Raw genomic sequence first — 21,771 nt, 5'->3', positions numbered from 1 at the left:
GCCTCCAGCACAGCATAGTGTACACCAGTATCTACCCTTTAATTCCTGTTGTTCTATAATAAAGGCATCTGCAGGAGTTAGTGGGTGTTGTGTGCCTTCAGCACAGCACAATATACACCTATATCTACCCTTTAATTCCTGTTTTTCTATAATAAAGGCATCTGCAGGAGTTAGTGGGTGTTGTGTGCCTCCAGCACAATACACACTACCCAATTGCTGGTTTTCCCATCTCCCTTCAGGCCATTACCATTACCATTACCAGACAGGCATGAGCCGATAAAAGAGGGCAAGCAGGCTCTGTGTCTAGAGACAACAGTGCTGGTCGTGGACGCGGTGCATCGTCATCAGCACGTGGCCATGTGACACGCTTGTCCTTATTTTCGGCAGCTGGACATGCTGAGCCGCATCATGCTGAAGACTTGGTAGAGTGGATGACCAAGCCCTCTTCATCCTCCTAATCATCTCTCACCCAGGCTCAGGGTACTAGCAAAGCAGCTGCCAACGCATCCTCTTCTCTCGTCTCAATGTCATCATCAGTGACTACTTCCCTAGACCCACCACGTCCTCCTGAGGAGTCCCCTGAACTCTTTGAGCAAAGTGTTGGGTACATGTTCCAGGAGGATGCCCAGTGTTTTGTAGGCTCTGATGATGATATTCAGCTAGAGGAAGGCAGTAGCGTGAGTGCAGAGAGAAGGGATGCTCAAGAAGGACAGCAATCTAGCACTCATGTTCCACAAGCTGCAGCATACTACCAGGTTTGCTCGAGCGATGAAGAGGTAGGGGATGATGAGGGCACTGACTCCATGTGGGTGCCTGGTAGGAGAGAGGAGGAGGAGGAGTCACATCTCCAATGAGGCAGGATGCCCTCCATGTACCAGCTTAGGGGCAGCACACCGACTGAATCACACCGCAGAGCTCCGCCTGTGCAGGGCGCTGCCTCTGCACGTTATTTGAGACAAGTGCATCAGATCGCACTGCTGCTATTTGCAACATATGTCTCAAGCGTATCTCGCGTGGCCAAAACATCAGCCGCTTGGGCACCACATGCTTGACCAGACATATGTTGACCTGACATGCAGCTCGTTGGCAAGCTTACCTCAAAGACCCACACCAAAGAACAAAGCGGACCTCTCCTTGCTCCTCATCAGCTGGGATCTCCAACCCCACTAGACCTTTAGTCCTCTCTGAAACCTACACTGAGAGGAATGAAGGTGTAGAATTAGGTGTGTCACAGCCAAGTGCTTGTGGGCACTCTGCTAGCAGTACAGCCACGTCCGATTGTAGCAGGCCCCAGCTGCTGGACCGTAGAAAGAAGTTCACTCCCAGCCAACCACATGCCCAGCGGTTGAATGCTAGCTTGGCTAAATTGCTAGCACTTCAACTGCTACCTTTTCAGTTGGTAGACTCGGCCCCCTTCCGTGAGTTTGTGCAATGTGCGGTTCCTCAGTGGCAGGTCTCCAAACGCCACTTTTTCTCACAGAAGGCGAATCCGGCTCTCTACCGACATGTGGAAGGCAATTTCCTTGCCTCGCTGGACAGGTGCAAATTACCGCTTACTCATGGTCCAGCAGGCATGGACAGGGACATTACCTGTCTTTCACAGCCCATTTGGTCCCTCTTCTGGCAGCTGGGAAGGATGCAGGACAAGGTGCAGTAGTGTTGGAGGTTGTTCCGCCACCATGCCTCCAAAATGCTACTACTGGTTGTGACACACCTCTCTCCTCCACTCCCTCCTCTTTTTCTTCCTCCATGGCCTCTTCCAGTGCACTGTCCTCGGAACCAGCGGTGCTCCATAGGCGTTCCAGGGGCTACGTAAGTACGCAGGCAAAACGATGCCATGCCGTGCTTGCGCTGGTTTGTTTGGGGGACAGGAGCCACACTGGGGCGGATGTTTTGTCAGCTCTGCAGGGGCAGGCCGAGAGGTGGTTGACACCACGCCAACTTAAGCCAGGAATGGTGGTTTGCGAAAATAGCACCAACCTCCTCTCTGCCCTCCGACAGGGACAACTGACCCATGTGCCCTGTGTGGTTCATGTCCTTAACCTGGTGGTGCAGCGGTTCTTGGGCAGGTTCAGCTGCCTAAGAACAGGATTTCCTGAAGCAGGCCAGGAATGTCTGTGTGCATTTCCGCCGATCATTTAATGCCAGTGCTCGGCTAGCTGAGCTCCAAAAGGAGTTAAACCTGCCCAAGAACCGCCTTATATGTGACATGCCCACCAGGTGGAACTCAACGTTGGCCATGCTGCAGCGGCTGCACACGCAGCAGAGGGCAATCAATGAGTACCTGTGCGACTACGGCACCAGGACAGGGTCAGGGGAGCTCGGTTTTTTCTCACCACGCCAGGGATGGCCACAAGGATGGTGAGCAGTGACAGTGCATACATCAGTGACACTGTACCTCTTGTCCACCTGTTGGAGCATACACTGTGTGGAATAATGGAAAGGGCACTTGAGGCAGAACAGAGGCAGGAAGAGGAGGACTTCCTTGCCTCTCAAGGCCCCCTTTATCCAGACAGTGTTCCTGCTGTCCCACCCATCATACAAGAAGAGGAGGAGGAGGAGGATGATTGTGTCAGCATGGAGGTGGAGCCTGGCACTCAGCATCAGCAGCAACAGTCTTGTAGGGATGATTTACAGTCCCAAGAAACCCGTGGACTTGTACGTGGCTGGGAGGAGGTAGCTGTGGATCATGTTGTCCTTAGTGACCCAGATGACTCTGGACCGAATGCCTCAGCTAACCTACGCTGCATGGCCTCCCTGATACTGCAAAGCCTGCGGAAGGATCCTCGTATTCTTCGGATCAAGGAGAGGGACCATTACTTGCTGGCCACTCTCCTTGATCCACGGTATAAGGGTAAGGTTGTCGACTTTATCTTGATGGAGCAGAGGGAGCAGAGGATGAGACATCTCCGGGAGGCATTGCAGAAAGGTCTGTGCAATGCGTTCCCAGAGACTGGGAGGTTACAAACTCCTGGTCCTGGACAACGTGTTGCTGAGGCATCGGTCAGAAGGAGCGGTGGAGAAGGTGTCCGTCTGACTGATGCGTTCAGACAATTTTTTAGTCCGCAGCCCCAAGGTATGATCGGTTCCAGTAACCATCGCCAGCGTCTGATTTACATGGTGCAGGAATACCTAGGGGCAAGGTCAGACTTGGATACCTTTCCCATCGAAAATCCTCTGGCTTACTGGGTCTTGAGGATGGATTACTGGATAGAGCTTGCACAGTATGCAATTGAGCTACTGGCCTGTCCTGCACCCAGCGTTCTTTCGGAAAGCACCTTCAGTGCTGCTGGTGGCTTTGTAACCGATCACAGGGTGTGCCTGTCCACTGACTCGGTTGATCGACTGACCTTCATAAAGATGAATCAGTCTTGGATCACCACCAGCTACCAAGCACCTGAAGCTGATGTAACCGAATAATTTTTTTTGAAATATCACATCCCTTCAAGACTGCCTATGCTGATGCTGAGTGACTGTCCTGTTATGTTGACTGTCTATCCTCTTCCTCCTCCGCTGATATGTTGGAAGAACATTTTTGGTTCTGGCTGATGCCACCAGCCCAATTTTTCAGCCCCTGTTTAACATTTTTGATGCAATGCTTTGCAGCAGGGCTCATTCCTGCACTCCAACTAGAGTATATGGGAGAGGTTGCAGTGTTGTGGCACCAGCACCAGTGCCTAAGGCCCAATTTTTAAGCCCCTGTTTAACCGGGGCGTGTAATTAAAATTTTTGATGCAATGCTTTGCAGCAGGGCTCACTCCTGCACTCCAACTAGAGTATATGGGAGAGATTGTAGTGTCGTGGCACCAGCACCAGTGCCTTAAGCCCAATTGTTCAGCCCCTGTTTAACAGGGGCATGTAATTACAATTCTTGATATAATATTTCACAGCAGGGCCCGTTCCTGCACCCACCGAGAGTAACTGTGAGGACTTACAGTGTTGTGGCACCAGCACCACCACCACCACCACCAAAGGCCCTACTTTTCTACCACTGTTCAACAATGGCTTTGCAGCAGGGCTAATTCCTGCAATAAAACTAGAGTATATGGCAGAGGTTGCAGTGTGGTGGCACCAGCACCAGTGCCTAAGGCCCAATTTTTCTGCCCCTGTTTAACAGGGACATGTAATTACAATTCTTGATATAATATTTCACAGGAGGGCCCGTTCCTGTGCCCACCCAGAGTAACTGTGAGGACTTATAGTGTTGTGGCACCAGCACCACAACCACCAAAGGTCAATTTTTCTACCACTGTTCAACAATGGCATGTAATTACAATTCTTGATATAATTGTTCACAGCAGGGTGCTCCAGCGCCTACCAAGAGTCACTTTGAGGGCTTACAGTGTTGTGGCAACACCAACACCTTAGGCTCAAACTTCTGCAGAGCATATAGGGCAGGCTCCTACTTTCAAACATCCAACTTACAAACGTCTCCTACTTGCAAACGGAAGGAGACAACAGGAAGTGAGATGAAAAAAGACGGACGGCAAAACAAATTATACAGGGGTGATAATCCTTCCCTATGTTCTCCAAAAATCTTAAAAAATTGATTTTTTGACTGGAGCTACACTTTAAAAATGTACCAGTTCAAAATACAAACAGAGTCTACTTAACACAAAAAACCTACACAGTCCCTGTCTTGTTTGCACCGCCTGTATACTCCTGTTCTGAGTATATAGGGTCTGGGGCCCCACGCCTTTACTTTTTTTAATATGGGTACAGGGTTCCCCTTAATATCCACACAAGACCCAAAGGGGCTGGTAATGGGCGGAGGGGGCTACCCTTGCCATGTTTTCTCAATGATTTTCATCCATATTGCCGAAACCAGATATTAAATTAAAAACGCAAGCAGTTTTAAATAACTTTTTTCTGTTAAATGCCATTTTGTGCATGGACTGTTCTAAACACGGGAAACACGTGGCACTTCCCAAGCATACTATAGACACGCCACAGGCACAATATTTAAAGGAATATTTCACTTTTTTGTCACTTTAATCATCATTAAAATCAGTGCTCCCGAAAAAATGTCAGTTTTTAAAAACATTTTAGGCATTGACCCATGTCCCCTGGGGCACGAGCCAGGTCCCCAAACCCTTTTTAGGACAATATCTTGCATATAAGCCATTAAAATTTGCACTTTTTATTTTGAACGTTCGAGTCCCATAGACTTCAATGGGGTTATAAAGTTCGCACAAATTTTCGGTCCGTTCGAAAGTTCTGGTGCGAACCGAACTGGGGGGTGTTTGTATCATCCCTAGTTGGGTGGTATAAGTCTCAATATTACTGCAAAACTAATCTTCTCCCTTCTGTACTCTGATCTCCGTGTCCTATAATATTCATCCAGCCTCACTCTGTGTAGGAGGACGTCACCCCTCCCCCATCCACATTCCTCTCCGGTGTCAGAGACTTTCAGGTTAGTTTCTCTTCTGCTGTCAGCGATGGCGTCTGGTGATCTGAGAGCTGAGTTGGAATGTTCCGTCTGTCTGAACATTTATACGGATCCTGTAACCCTGAGATGTGGTCACAACTTCTGCCGGGTCTGTATTGATGGTGTGCTGGATACACAGGAGGGGTCCGGAGGATATTCCTGTGCTGAATGCAGAGAGAAGTTTCCGGATCGGCCTGCACTGCAGAAGAACATGAAACTACGTAACATAGCAGAGACTTTCCTGTCTGCTCCACTAGATCGGCAGGAATCCGGGGTCTTCTGTACTCACTGTGTGGACTCTCCTGTACCTGCTGTTAGATCCTGTCTGCACTGTGAGGTTTCTCTGTGTGATAAACACCTGAGAGTCCACAAAAAGTCCCCAGAACACGTTTTATGTGACCCCACCTTGTCCATGGAGAGCAGGAAATGCTCCGTCCATAAGGAAGTTTTGAAGTATTTCTGCACTGAGGATGAGACCTGTATCTGTATTTCTTGTTATGTGATTGGAGGACATAAAGGACATAAGATTAAGTCACTGGATGAGGCTTCTGAGAAGGAGACACTGAGGAATATTCTGCAGAAACTTCTGACAAATAGAGAGGAGACGGAGGAAAGAGTCCAGAGTCTGCAGGAACACCGGAGGAAAGTAGAAGAAGAAGCCGCTGGTGACACCGAGAGAGTCACTGCCCTGTTTAGAGACCTCAGGAGACGTCTGGAAGACCTGGAGAAGAGAGTCCTGAGGGACATCTCCGGGAGGGCAGAGCGGATCTCCATCTCCATCCGGGATCTGGAAATAAAGAAGGAGGAGCTGTCCAGGAAGTTGCGTCACATTGAGGAGCTGTGTAACGTGACGGATCCACTGACTGTCTTACAGGAATCAGACACAGGTGACTTGTGTGATACTGAGGATGGAGATAATGAGGACAGGGAGAGACATGAGGAGCTCCTCCATGATGGAGGGGGTCTGGGTGTGGCGGGGGTCTTACACACAGGTTTATCTGATATAATAACAGAGGTAAATGTATACTTCTATATACAGGGAGCTGCAGACATATTACTGGATGGAAACACAGCTGATAATTATCTACAGATATCAGATGACAGGAAAACTGTATCCAGGTCATATAGAAGCCAGAATCACCCAGAAACACCAGAGAGATTCCAGTATTGTACTCAGGTGTTGAGCAGTCGGAGTTTCTCCTCAGGGAGACATTACTGGGAAGTGGATGTCGGGGGGGCAGATGAATGGAGAGTCGGGATGTGTTACCCCAGTATAGGGAGGAGAGGGGGGGAGACATGGATTGGAAATACTAAGAAGTCCTGGGCATTGCACAGTTTTATTAATCAGTATTCAGTGATACATGACAGCAAAGTGATCCTCTTACCCCCCATTCCCTCCAGTAACAGAGTCAGGATATATCTGGATTATGAGGCCGGGCGGATCTCCTTTTATGATCTGTGTGACCCGATCCGACACCTCCACACCTTCACCACCACCTTCACTGAGCCCCTCCATGCTGGGATAGGTGTAGTGAGAGGTTGTATAAAGATCTGTGGGGGGAGGCGGGAGATGTGAGAGCTCCGCCCACAGTCTGGTGATGTCAGAAGGAGGGGAATTAAATTAATATTCACCCAATAGTATATAGCAGTGGGCGGGGTTTCCTGCAAGTTTTTCTACTATAAATAAATGTGAAATTTCTTACTGATCGCTATGATTGGGTAGAATATCTGTTCAATTATTGGAGTAACAATAACATGTTCCTATTGGTCAGTGCGAAATCTATCTATCTATCTATCTATCTATCTATCTATCTATCTATCTATCTATCTATCTATCTATCTATCTATCTATCTATCTATCTATCTATGCCCCTCCTCCCTCTGCCCCTCCCCCACATGTGGTCAGTCTGTGTGGGGGAGGGGCAGCCATGATCAGACATAGAGGGGGTGGGGTCACTGTGATGGGATAGGATGGGGTCACCTCTCCTCTATGCCCCTCCCCCTCCATACAATCTATACTACAAAGAGATGGAAATAAATGGAACAATCTGAGAGGAAATCTATGAGATTTATTACTGAAAGAAAAAATGTGATCAGAGAGCCCAGACTGTTTTTAGGCAGAGTGGGTCAGGATTAGATCCCCTGTCATGTTTTTCCTTCTATCCGGGGCTCCATTACAGAGATTTTCCTTCACTTTCTGTCCCGGTGACAACATTTATCTAGGAATCGCACTGGTTCCCACAGCCCTCAAGTCTCATCCCAGCCTAAGGCTCCATTCACACCTATGCAGGGGGCTTTTCAACCTTTTTGCTGTGCTTTCCGCAGGATTTTATACCGTGATTTGCGTTTTGTGTTTTTTTATTAAAAAAAAAAATTGGGGGCGGGAATTTGTTGCTGGGCAGATTTAACCACTTGGTGCCCACACTATAGCCGAAAGACGGCTACAGTGCTGTCTTAAAATGCCCGGAGGGCGTCCATGTACATTCTCCCGTTCTCACACTGCCCGCCCCCTTGGGATTCGGCTGATCACAGATCGAGTAAAGGGTCAATCACAGCGAGCCATTTACCATGTGATCAGCTGTCAGCCAAGACAACTGATCAAGGAAGTAAACAGGAGTCGGTCAACAGATTTTTTTCCCTTGTGCTGTCAGCGCTAAATAAAAAAGAAAGCCGATAACTGGCTTCTATTAGAGGGACATCGGTCCCCATAGTGCCCACCAGTGTTGCTAATCAGTGCCCCTCTGTTCCATCTATCAGTGCCCATCAATACTGCTAATCAGCGCCCCTCAATGTCATCTATCGGTGCCCAGCAGTGCCGTCTATCAGTGCCCACAAGTGTCACTATCATCTGTCACTTTATCTTTCTGAAAGCTGGGGGCCAGATATATCACGTGGCCTGGGGCCCCATAGTAGGTGGCATTGTCTGGGGCCCACAAATAGGTCAGGAATCTGGATGATATAACATTGTCCGGGGGCTCCAAATATTTTGAAAGATCTGGGGGACGGGGCCAAGCTAAGGTTTTTGTAAAAGAGATGGGGGGCACAGAAATGGGCAGGACCTGCAATCTATGGTTCTGAAGTAGTTCACAGTTCATGGGGGGCACATGTTGGTCTTTTTTTCTTGTCCTATCACTGCCTGGGGGCTCCAAGTATGTCATATTACTTAGGGACCCTTTATGTGTCACGCTACTTTAGGGTTACATTAATAAGTCTCTTTGTCATTTGCTCACTTAGGGCAGTCACAGCCCCCCGGCCCACTTCTACCCCCTTTCATAGCCCCCCATCAATCCATGTCAGATCCCTGAGTCCTCACCCATGTAAGATACATGGTGGGTTATGTCGGAGCTTACACAGGATTGATGATGTCAGCCCTCCATCATGTGACAGTATGTAAGTTCTGTGATTGGCTGCTCAGGCCTGAACACTGCATGCTGGGAGAAGGTCACGTGATCCCTCAATACCCAGGAATCTGGGGACTTAGTGAGGACTTTGATGGAGGAACAATAAAGGAAAGTATAAGTGGGTGTGTATGGCTCTTGGGTCATCTACAGAAGGGGGCGGGGAATTGGTTATAATGGCTTCTCCCAGTACATGAGCACTGTGTATAGTGAGATGGGACGGTGAAGAATTGTATAGAGTGCCGGAGCTGAGAGAGAGCACAGAGTGTAATATGACTTATTGTCTGTGTCCGAGCTGTGATGTCATAGTAGGGAAATGGCTACCGAGGGAGCCAATGTGGAAACTGCAGATAGAGACATAAGGGCCCTTTAAGAACATATCTAGCTCTATCTATAGGATTATAATGTGTAGACAGTCTCATTCATTATTATTAATACATTTACAATGAGTTACCGTATATACTCGAGTATAGGCCGACCCGAATATAAGCCGAGGCCCCCAATTTACCCCCAAAAAAACTGGCAAACTTATTGACTCGTGTATAAGCCGAGGGTAAGACATGCCTGTCCATCCCTGTGTGTGTGTCCGTCCATCCCTGTGTGTCCGTCCATCCCTGTGTGTCCGTCCATCCCTGTGTGTCCGTCCATCCCTGTGTGTGTGTGTCTCCATCCATCCATCCATCCCTGTGTGTGTGTGTGTATCCGTGTGTGTGTGTGTGTGTGTGTGTGTGTGTGTGTGTGTGTGTGTGTGTGTGTGTGTCCAGCCTACCTGTGTCCTGAGCCTTTGTCCCGAGCCTCCGTCCCGTGCCGAGCCTCCTTGCCTCCGTGCCTCGCCGCCGTGCCTCGCCGCCGTGCCTCGCCGCCGTGCCTTGCCTCCGGTCCCGTCCCGTCCCGTCCCGTGCCGTGCCGTCCTGTGCCTTGCCTCCGTCCCGTGCCCTCTTCGTTCGTCGGCGGCCATTGTAAAATTCAAAAGCTGCGCCGCCGCCTTCGCCTGTGATAGGCGGAACACTGAATTTCCCAGCAGCCTGTGTTCCGCCTATCACAGACGTCGTATCATCCTCGTCCGTAGTACGAGGATGATACGAAGTCCGTGATAGGCGGAACACAGGCTGCTGGGAAATTCAGTGTTCCGCCTATCACAGGCGAAGGGGGAGCCGGAGGCGCGGCTTTTGAATCAGAATGGCCGCTGTCTGTCTGCTCGACACGCTGATCGAGCGGGCAGACAGCGATGACTCGAGTATAAGCCGAGGGGGGCACTTTCAGCCTCAAAAAAGAGGCTGAAAATCTCGGCTTATACTCGAGTATATACGGTAATTGTATTGATTATTTTATTGTGTGAAGAAATAGAAATGAATAATAGATCTACAAATAGAAAGAGATGAAAATCGATGGAAAAATCTCAGAGGAAATATATGAAGAAATGATCCCGAGATTTACTAATGAAAGAAATAATGGGATTTATCACTAATATAATGATATCACTATAATAATGTATGCTTACTAGAACTGGAATGTGTCCCCAATATAATGTGTCCCCAATATAATGTGTCCCCATAGAATGGATCACCAATAGAATTCTATGGGATCTCTTTTATAATGCATCCTAATATAATGTATTATGTGATGGTGTATTATAATCACTAAATGTGTCCTGGTGATGGGGGAGGATTAGGAAATGAAATGTTAATGTGAAATAAAGATTCTTTATGAAATTATTATTATTATTATTATTATTATTATTATTATTATTATTATTATACTGGGTTTATATAGAGCCTATATTTTATGCAGGGCTTTACAACATGAAGACAGACATTATGAAGGCAGACATTACAATTACAGTGTAATAGAGGAGGAATCAGAGAGCCCTGCTCCTTAGAGCTTACAATCTAGAAGGGAGGGTCAAGAGATACAAAAGGTAATAACTGTGGGGGATGGGCTGATGGTGAAAATAAATGTCCAGTAGTTAGGTGGGGGTAGGGTAGACTTCTCTGAAGAGATGAGTTTTCAAGGATCGTCTGAAAGTGGACAGAGTAGGAGATAGTCAGACAGATTGGGGTAGCGAGTTCCAGAGGATGGGAGAGGCTCGGGAGAAGTCCTGGGGGTTAGCATGGGGTGAGGTGATGAGGGAGTTATAGAGCAGGAGGTCTTGGGAGGAATGAAGAGAGCGGATTGGTTGGTATTTTGAGACTAGCTTAGTGATGTAGCTGAAGTCAAGTTGTGGATGGCTTTGTAAGTTATTGTTAGTATTTTGAATTTGATTTACTGGGTGAGTGGAAGCCAGTGAGGGATTGGCAGAGAGGGTGGCAGACACTGAGCAGTTGGTAAGGTGGATGAGCCTGGCAGCAGCATTCATGATGGACTGAAGGGGGGTGACCTGTGTAAAGTTAAGCCAATGAGAAGGGAGGTGCAGTAGTCAAGATGATCAGGGAGTGGATTAGAAGCTTTGTGGTGTCATTGGTTAAAAGGTGGCATATCTTGATCTTGATGAGATGTTGCGGAGGTTGAGGTGGTAAGCTTTGGACAGTGGTTGGATGTGAGGCTGAAAGGGGAGTTCAGAGTCCAGGATAACACCTAGGACCCTGACATGCGGGTGTAGCGCCGGCTCCTGATGAGCACGGGCTATATGTTTTTTGAAAATTAATATTCCTAAAGCCACAGTTGGGTTTTAGGGCTAATGTTGACAAATTAAGGTTTCAGTGCCAGTCTAGCTGGATTGCACTGGGTTCCCCTTGGCTGCAGGTGTCGCTGTCACTGCCAGCAAGTGGTAGAACACAGTCTAGTTGGGTGTATTGAGCGCCATCCTTGTCTCGGAACCAGCCCAGTGGGAGTGTTGTCCTGCTGTGCATTCTGGGAGATGGTATTTAAGGTACTGCGATCACATGCTTCTGGGTTCCGGTCCAGAAATGATTTTCTGTCTGTTTGATCCTGGTCCTCCTGACCAGCCCCCATGGCCTTCCTGGCCTGGGTTGCTGGACAGTCCGAGGCAAAGCAACTGCAGGGACAGGCCTTAATGGATATGAGGCCGTAATGATTCAAAGGTGATCCGGTGCCGTCTCATCTAGGGAGAGGCCCAGCAACTGGAGAAGCATCCAGGGAAGGACTCTTTGGGAGAAGACCATGCACAAGGCTGGTTTCTCTGAAGGAGCCTGGAGGCTCAGTTGAAGGACACTTTGTGGATCTATATTCATACAATATCGCCGGACCGGCTGAGAGGCACTGGTATCGTATAATAGTTCTCTAAATTCTTCTACGTCCCTCAGTTACATCCAAGTCTGTGGCAGAGACTTTGCTTTACTTAACGTCCTGCCGGCTGCTAGGCCTAGTGAGAGGAAGTCTATCCGGAGGTTGTGAGAATCCAGCTGTGAAACATTTATTCTCTGGATTTTGCAGTTCCATAAGTACCTGAACTTTCTTTCTAACTCTATACCTTTGATTAAGAAATTGTGTTATCTTCTTTTTTTTTTTTTTTTTTTTTTTTGTATTTTGCAAAAGAAAACATTTTACAAACATTCCAGAAGAGCAGGAGTGTGCAGACTCCTTTTCTGATTCTTATCACTAGATCAACATTCCATCACTTGCAAACTTCTACAGTAGCAGAAGGAATGCACCATTTTGTGAACAAAATACAATCAAACTACAACTGTACTTTTATCTCTACTTTCCCTTTTTCCTAGACTGTGCTGTGCCTCTTGTAGGCCTGGGCCCACGCCTCCCAACGTTTTGTGGATTTTTGTAAAGTCCCTTCTTTAATTGCCATGTATCTTTCATATGTATAGGAGTCATCTACCAGGTGGAGTACCTCCCTTATGGATGGGGTGGTATTAGATTTCCATTTACGTGTTATAGCCAGACGGGCTGCATATAGGACATGTAGTACTACAGTTCGACATGAAAGAGTATATATGTCCATGTCCAAGCTTAGTAGGGCTTGTTTGGCTTTGAGCTGATTTAGACAACATATGTGTCAGGTTGCTCACCTGTCCACACTCTCTCCAGCAAAGGTTCTAGGTGCTTCCCTTGTATTTCGCTAACGTATACAGAGTTTTGAACCATCTCTGTTGCACCTTCTGGGCTGCTTCTCTAAAGTTAGAGCACTTTGTATGGGTGTAAGTACTTTTAATTGTTCGTATCCATTGAGCTTGTGAGACAGTCAGGTTTAGATCAGTTTCCCATTTAAGGAGTTGTGTTGCTAGTTTAACCACTTTCAGACCGGACCATTTTGCTGGTAAATGACCAGAGGTCTTTTTACACTTTGGCACTGCGCTGCTTTAACTGGTAATTGCGCGGTCATGCAATGTTGTACCCAAACAAAATTTGCGTCCTTTTCTTCCCACAAATAGAGCTTTCTTTTGATGGTATTTGATTGCCTCTGCGATTTTTATTTTTTGCGATATAAACGTAAAAAGACCGCAAATTTTGAAAAAAAATGATATTTTCTACTTTTTGTTATTAGAAAAATCCAATAAACTCAATTTTAGTCATACATTTAGGCCAAAATGTATTCAGCCACATGTCTTTGGTAAAAAAAAAGTCAATAATTGTATATTTATTGGTTTGCGCAAAAGTTGTCACATCTACAAACTAAGGTACGTTTTCTGGAATTTACGCAGCTTTTAGTTTACGACTGCCTATCTCATTTCTTGAGGTGCTAAAATGGCAGGGCAGTACAAAACCCCCCCAAATGACCCCATTTTGGAAAGTAGACCCCCTAAGGAAATTGATAAGAGGCATGTTGAGCCCATTGAATATTTTATTTTTTTGCCTCAAGCGATTGAATAATGACAAAAAAAAAAAATTTTTTTTTTTTTTACACAAAGTTGTCACTAAATGATATATTGCTCACACATGCTATGGGCGTATGTGAAATGACACCCCAAAATAAATTCTGCTGCTTCTCCTGAGTACGGGGATACCACATATGTGGGACTTTTTGGGAGCCTAGCCGCGTACGGGGCCCCGAAAACCAAGCACCGCCTTCAGGCTTTCTAAGGGCGTAAATTTTTGAGTTCACTTCTCACTACCTATTACAGTTTTGAAGGCCATAAAATGCCAAGATGGCACAAAACCCCCACAAATGACCCCATTTTAGAAAGTAGACACCCCAAGCTATTTGCTGAGAGGCATGTTGAGTCCATGGAATATTTTATATTTTGCCACAAGTTGCGGGAAAATTACAAACTTTTTTTTTTTTTTTTTCACAAAGTTGTCACTAAATGATATATTGCTCACGCATGCCATGGGCATATGTGAAATGACACCCCAAAATAAATTCTGCTGCTTCTCCTGAGTACGGGGATACCACATATGTGGGACTTTTTGGGAGCCTAGCCGCGTACGGGGCCCCGAAAACCAAGCACCGCCTTCAGGCTTTCTAAGGGCGTTACAGTTTTGAAGGCCATAAAATGCCAAGATGGCACAAACCCCCCCCAAATGACCCCATTTTGGAAAGTAGACACCCCTAAATTTAGGGGTACACTAGTGAGACTAGGTAATAAATGGCGGGTGCCCTGAAACTATAAAAAAATAACTAACCAACCAGCGTCACCTGTAACAGTTATATGGTGATCACTGGTGAAAGGGTTAACTAGGGGGCAATCAGGGGGCTTTATGCGGTAGTATATGGGGGTCCCTGGCGCTATAAAAAGCTGCGGCGAACCTAAATACCTACCTGCCTAACTAGCGTCACCTGTGACACTAATACGGCGATCAGAAAAATGATCGCTTATTAGGCTGGGTTCACACTGGAGCGATGCGGAAACGCCGCGAATACGCGGCGGGTTCCCGCATCGCATGCCTCCCGGCGGCAGTTCACACTGCCCTATGCGAACTGCTGGGAGTGTCAGTGAAATGTTACTGACACCCCCAGATCAGTTCGCACATCGCAGTGCGATCTGCAAACTCGGATCGCATGGTGTGAACACCCATGCGATCCGATTCTGCTGCGGGCCAAAAAAAGGGTCCCGTGCGAATTTGCGGCGGGTGTGGCGGGTGCGGCGAATGGCTGAACTCGAATCGCACAGAGATCGGATGTGATTTGCACTGCAGTGCGGTGCGAATCACATTCGTTCTCATAAACCGCTGCAATGTGAACCCAGCCTTAGTGACACTGGCGACGGGGGGTGATCACGGGGTTAAACCTTTATTGGGGGGGTTAGGGGGGTACATTAGAACTAAAGGGGGCTAACCCTAACTGCCCTAACAGTTATTACAGTCACAAATGACACCAATGCAAAAAAAAAAAAAAAAATGACATTGGTGTCACTGTGACTGGGGGGCAGGGGTAATTGGGGGGGTGATCGGGGGGTAAAGGGGGGGTGTGAGTGTGCCTGGCATGTTCTACTGTGTGTGTAGAGTGTTGGTGCAACTCACCGATCCGCTCTCCTCCGTGTCGGAACGAAAAATACCGACACGGAGGAGAGAATACATCACTTCCTCTCCTGTGTTTACATTACAGGAGAGGAAGTGATGTCACGGGGGATTTCTATTCGTCGGGAGCGATCGCGAGGGGGTGGCCATGAATGAATGGCCGCCCCCTCGTCCCGGATCGCTCCCGGACGAAAACCGACTGCCGCAGGCACCGGGCGGGGGCCCGATCGGGCCCCCGACCCGCGGGAGGCAAGGGACGTACATGTAAGCCCTTATGCCTGCCCGTGCCATTCTGCCGACGTACATCGGCGTGCGGCGGTCGGCAACTGGTTAAAATGCAGTTTGTTATGAAGGTTGTATATTCCTGTTATGCCTTTCTTGTGTTTGGGTGCGGGTTGCCACTTTTCCCATTACCAGTCTTGCAAATAGATGTAGGGTGTTTTGGTGGTAGCTAAGATGCTAGATACTCTGGCATACGTCATGAATTCTGTGTCAGGTAAGGAATGTGTGGCCTTCAGTTGTGCGAACGATTTTATCCTTCCCTGGTCCATTATTTCGTGAACATATTTAATACCATGATTCTCCCAGTGTGTTAGTTGCAAGTCTGAAGTAAGGAATGTCAATGCTGTTATTGGGATTGGCACTTGTTTAGGGTTATTCGCTGTACTTTTGTGTTGGAGGAAGAACTTCCAAGCTTGTAGAGTAGCTTCTATTGTTGGGTGCTGTCTAAATGCTTTGGAATCCGCAACTGTTTGGGAGAGAATTAAATCTTTCAAGTCCCCCTGTTCTACTTGGTCTTGTTCTATTTTACACCAGTGTGTCAGTTCAGGGGAGAGGAACCAGTATTTAAGCTGGTCCAAGATTGCTGCTATGTGGTAATCTCTAATGTCTGGGACTCCCATGCCCCCTGCTAGTCTATGCTTAATAAGGATGTTATGTGTGCATCTTGCTCTCTTCCCCTCCCAGATGAATTTTGATAAAGAGCGTTGCATGATGTTGTAAAAGGATATTGGGAGCTGTATTGGTAGGGCTCTGAAGAGATACAAGAGCTTCGGGAGTAAAAACATCTTGTATGCAGCTAATCTGCCTGACCATGAAAGGTAAAATTTCTTGAGTCTGATCATCTCTCTTTCAAAGTCGACACCAGCGGTTCAAAGTTGTATTTGTAGAGCTGTGAAACAGAGATTGTCATCACCACCCCCATATACTGGATCGAACCTTCGGCCCACGCCTATGGGAGCATATTTTGTATCTTGGCTTTCAGGTCATGATTTACTGGTATCCCCAGTATGCTAGATTTTCAGGCATTGACCTTGTAGTATGACACTGCATTAAACATTTCCAGTACCTTATGGACCTCCACCAGGGACTGAGCCAGGTCAGCCAGCGACAATATGACATCATCTGCAAATAACGTTATAGTATACCTTTCTGTACCCACTTGAATCCCCTTAATATGGGGATTGGATCTGATCCTTCCCGCCAGTGGCTCCATCATTAGGTCGAAGATCAGGGGCGACAATGGACACCCCTGCCTTGTCCCATTTATAATAGCAAATTCTTCGGAGAATAGGCCTTCCGTAAACACATTTGCTAAAGGTTAGAAGTACATGGCCAATATGGCGGAGAGGATCCGACCCTCAAAACCAAACTTCGAGAGGACACAGGATAGGTAGCCCCAATGTATTCTATCAAAGGCTTTCTCTGCGTCCAGGGACAGAAGGACCGAAGGCCCGCTGCCCCGGGACGCCGAGTGGATTAAATTCAGAATTCTTCTTGTGGCATCCGTAGCCTGCCTACCCGCCACAAATCCACCTGGTCCGGCCCGATCAACCTTGGTAGTAATTGTGCTATTCTGTTCGCTAAAAGCTTGGCATATACCTTTACATCCACGTTTAATAACGAGATTGGTCTAAAATGTTGTCCTGTCCTGGCTTTGGCAGAGTAATCACTGTCGCTTCCAGCATTTCTGCCGGAAAAGAGGACGAGGAGGCAGCAGCGTGGAACAACCTCTGTAAAATTGGAGTTAAAATGTCTGTATACATTTGGTAGTACTCCAAAGAGTATCCATCAGGGCCCGGTGATTTGTTTTTGGGCAGGCTGGTTATTGTTTTCTCTATGTCTGAGATTGTGAATGGAGTATTAAGCATCTCCCTATCTACTGAGTTTATGGCAGGCAGGGATATGTCATGCAAGAATTGTTCTATCAGTTCAGGTGTTGGTTGTGGAGAACTCTCATCCTTCCCCAAATTGTATAACTGCTAAATGCTTTGGCTATTTCTTTTTGGTTTGTTAATTTGGAGCCAGTGTTGGGGTGGAATAAATGTGTGATTTTTTGCCTAACTGCTTTGTTTTTTAACTGGTTAGCCATGAGTTTCCCTGCCTTGTTGCCATGAGTGTAGAAGTTGGCCTTTAGTTTAAAGATGTTACGTGAGTGTTGTGTGAGAAGGAGTGTGCGTAAAGTATTTCTGACTTCCGCTAATTTGGTGCTTATGGCTATTGTGGGTGTGTTTTTGTTTAATGATTCTACATTTTCAATTTCTTTTAAAATAGCGTCCATACGCTGCCTCCTCCACCTCCCCAATGTAGCACTTCTTTTAATTAATAGGACCCGGACAAACACCTTGTGGGCACTTCACAGAACAAATGGGTACACGTCCTGGGCATCATTGGTGTCAAAGTAGTCTTGTAGAGATTTTGCTATTTCTTTGGCTTCATCTGGATTCTCTAGTAGTTGTCCATGTATTCTTCATCTATTTGCTCGAGTTGAAAATTGTTGCTACCTACTGTTATGGATACTGGAGCATGATCCGTCCATGTGATACTCCCTATTTCTGATTTGGATGTATGTTGTAGCAAGAATTTGTCCAGCAAGAACATATCTATAATTGAGTAGGAAAGATGTACTCGAGAAAAAAAAGAGTAGTCCCTCTCTGTGGAATGATGGCATCTCCATACATCATATAGGCAGGTAGATCATATAAAGTTAGTTATGTCAGGTCTACTTCCTTTTTGGTTTGTATTAGACATGTCCATTTTTGTTTGTTATGTATGGCGTTCAAGTCGCCACATAAGATAGTATGTCCTGATCTGTGCTGTAGCATTTTTTTCATAGCTTGTTCAAATAACATATCTGCCGGGTGTTGGGGGCATATGCGTTGACTATGGTGTACACCAAATTATTAATTTCACAGGTTAGTATGATATATCTGCCGTTTACATCACAATAGCTGGATATATGCTTGAAAGGCACAGTGTGCTTAATTGCGATGGCAACTCCTCTTTTCTTTTTTGGAGCATTAGCAAACTAGGTGTGTGGAAATTGTCTATGGGATAGTTTCGGTTGGTTGCCTTCTTTAAAGTGGGTCTCCTGGATACAGAAGACATCACACTTCTGATGAAGAGCTTCCTTCCACAGCATATGTCTTTTTTGTGGGCTGTTTAGGCCATTAACATTTAGGGAAGATCTTTTGAAAGATATTGTGTGGTACATCTGTGTCCTCTTCTACTTGAGCTTGTAGAAGTTGGGTTTAAATATACAAAAGGTTTCTTACTCTGTTGCTGAGCTTCCGGAAGTTGTCACTGTGCACGCGACCTGTGAGGTCCCGCTTCCCAGATTAGGATGGCGGAATGTTATTGCCTGATAGTTATGTTCATTGAATATAGTAATGTACTTCCACCCTGGTGCTAACCGATTAGAGATAGTCTAAAAAACTAATTTCAGTGATAACAGAAAAGTTAAGAACAGTACTGAAATAAAACCAAACAACAAATGTAAACAACAAAAAAACTAGCGCTAGAGTAGGCGCTTTTTTTTTAATTATGCGATTTCCTAGAAATCTGAGCAGGGGTTTAGCCTGCTAACTTTGGAAAATGGAATAATCAAATGGATGCCGGGAGAGCCTTCCAGAATTCCATAACTGATCAGCATAGTGTAATAGGGTACCAATTTTAAGTGCAACTCCATTAGGTATCCGAGTAATTCGTTCATTTCTGCATACTTGTAGCTTCTTCCTCCTGGTGAGGAATGTGATGAGTGATGATTCCCCATTTCTCCAGCAGCCTTAGACCATCCTCCATTGTGGTGATACGGAATTCTTTCTCCCCTTTTATTATTATCAGGGTAGCAGGATAATTCCAACGATATGGAATATTGTGGGTCCTGAGTGGTTTATTAATTGTTGCAAGATTCCGCCTTCTTGGCATGGTGTGGGCAGAGAGGTCGGCGAAAAAAGGATAGCCCCTGCGTACTATCAGGGAGCTGCTCGGTGCGTCTCGTGGCATACATTAGCTTTTCTTTGACCCTGTAATAATGGATCATGGCGATAGTGTCTCTCGAGAGGTTTGCTGGGATGTTCTGTGGCTTTGGGAGTCTATGTATGCGTTCTATTGCCAGTTCCTCCAATGGAAGGTCGGGGAGAATGTCTTTCATTATGTTAGCTAGATATGCCATCAAATCAGGGGGTTTAACCGTTTCAGTTGTTCCTCTTATTTTAACGTTGTTCCTTCTGGAACGGTCTTCCAGGTCTGCGACCTTTGACTTGAGCCACACAATGTCATCATCATGTTCATTATGTGCGTCCACCATGTTATTAAACGTCGTTGTGATTTCCCCCATTTTCCCTTTGCCTGTGGCTAACTCTGTCGCTGACCTCTGCTACTTCAGATTTACACTGCTGCATAAGCTGCAGCATGTCAGTATGGATAGCACTTCTGAGGGACACAAGCATATCCTTCAAAGTGGAGTCTATGACAGGCTTGTTGTTTGTGGGGAAAGCAGCTATGGCATCCTGAAACTCCAGTGTGTCATCCAGAGTCAGGCCTGTGTCCCTGTCTTCAGTATTTATAACTGTGGGCTGCATTAACCGCTGTTTAGTCTTTACAGGACTGCTGGCGCTGGATTTTTGTATATAGCGCAAAAAATAAAAACCTCAGGGGTGATCAAATACCACCAAAAGAAAGCTCTATTTGTGGGAAAAAAAGGACGTCAATTTTGTTTGGAAGCCACGTCACATGACCGTGCAATTGTCAGTTAAAGCAACGCAGTGCCTAATCGCAAAAAGTAGTCTGGTCTTTGGCCAGCAAAATGGTCCGGGGCTGAAGTGGTTAACCACTTGCCGACCGCCTCACGCCGATGTACGTCGGCAGAATGGCACGGGCAGGCATAATCACATACATGTACGTGATTTGCCTCCCGCGGGTCGGGGGCCCGATCGGGCCCCCGCCCGGTGCCTGCGGCGGTCGGTTTTCGTTCGGGAGCGATCCCGGATGAGGGGACGGCCATTCATTCATGGCCACCCCCTCGCGATCGCTCCCGACGAATGAAAATCCCCCGTGACATCACTTCCTCTCCTGTAATGTAAACACAGGAGAGGAAGTGATGTATTCTCTCCTCGTGTCGGTCTTTTTCGTTCCGGCACCGAGGAGAGAGGATCGGTGAGTTGCACCTAACACTACACTAACAGTAGAACACGCCAGGCACACTTTTCACCCCCCTGATCACCCCCCAATCACCCCCCAATCACCCCTGCCCCCCCCAGTCACAGTGACACCAAGTGCATTTTTTTTTTTTTTTTTTTTTTTTTTTTTTTTTTTGCATTGGTGTCATTTGTGACTGTAATAACTGTTAGGGCAGTTAGGGCTAGCCCCCTTTAGCTCTAGGGTGCCCCCCTAACCCCCCCAATAAAGGTTTAACCCCGTGATCACCCCCCGTCGCCAGTGTCACTAATAAGCGATTTTTTTCTGATCGCTGTATTAGTGTCACAGGTGACGCTAGATAGGCAGGTAAGTATTTGGGTTCGCCGCAGCTTTTTATAGCGTCAGGGACCCCCATATACTACCGCATAGCCCCCTGATTGCCCCCCAGTTAACCCTTTCACCAGTGATCACCATATAACTGTTACAGGTGACGCTGGTTGGTTAGTTATATTTTTTTGTTTCAGGGCACCCGCCATTTATTACCTAATAAAGGTTTAACCCCCTGATCACCCGGCGGGTGATATAAGTTTTTTAGGGTCAGATAAGGCCTGCGTCGCCCCAGCGTCAGGTTAGTGCCAGTACCGCTAACACCCACGCGCAAAGCATACACCTCCCTTAGTAATATAGTATCTGATCAGATATATATTAGCGTTGCCAGCATTTTAGGTTTCCCAAAACGCATTGTTAGCGGGATCAGCCCAGATACCCGCTAGCACCTGCGTTTAGCCCCTCCGCCAAGCCCAGCCCAGCCCACCCAAGTGCAGTATCGATCGATCACTGTCACTTACAAAACACAACACACATAACTGCAGCGTTCGCAGAGTCAGGCTTGATCCCTGCGATCGCTAACAGTTTTTTTTGTAGCGTTTTGAAACAGTCGCTGACAGGCTAGGTGCTTTTTTACCTGTGAGTCTCACTAGTGTACCCCTAAATTTAGAGCCCAAAATGGCAAAGCGAAGGTACACTAGTGATGAGGCCTACACGTTTCTGAGCATGACAGATAGTGAAGAGGACGTCACTCATCTGTCAGATTCAGGCTCAGAATACGATCCTGTAGAGGACAGCGGCTCCATGACAGATAGCTCTGACGACGGAGAT

At 46.8% G+C, this 21,771-nt stretch overlaps 1 protein-coding gene across 1 annotated transcript; it reads left to right on the top strand.

Annotated features, from left to right (window-relative positions):
* The first annotated feature begins 5,384 nt into the window (after window positions 1–5,384).
* On the top strand, window positions 5,385–9,271 carry LOC143962047 (E3 ubiquitin/ISG15 ligase TRIM25-like). The gene has a single exon (XM_077471386.1). The coding sequence runs from the start codon at window positions 5,439–5,441 to the stop codon at window positions 7,002–7,004; it is 1,566 nt and encodes a 521-aa protein (XP_077327512.1). The 5' UTR covers window positions 5,385–5,438; the 3' UTR covers window positions 7,005–9,271.
* The last annotated feature ends 12,500 nt before the right edge of the window (window positions 9,272–21,771 follow it).

Source organism: Lithobates pipiens, unplaced genomic scaffold (genome assembly GCF_037356315.1).
Source record: "Lithobates pipiens isolate NorthernLeopardFrog02 unplaced genomic scaffold, aLitPip1_a1.2 Scaffold_8, whole genome shotgun sequence".
Classification (NCBI taxonomy): Eukaryota; Metazoa; Chordata; class Amphibia; order Anura; family Ranidae; genus Lithobates; species Lithobates pipiens.
This window is presented reverse-complemented; position numbering and strand designations above follow the sequence as displayed.

Excerpts from the sequence above, each read along its gene's own strand:
- LOC143962047 (XM_077471386.1), top strand. The coding sequence starts at position 5,439 with ATGGCGTCTGGTGATCTGAGAGCTGAGTTGGAATGTTCCGTCTGTCTG.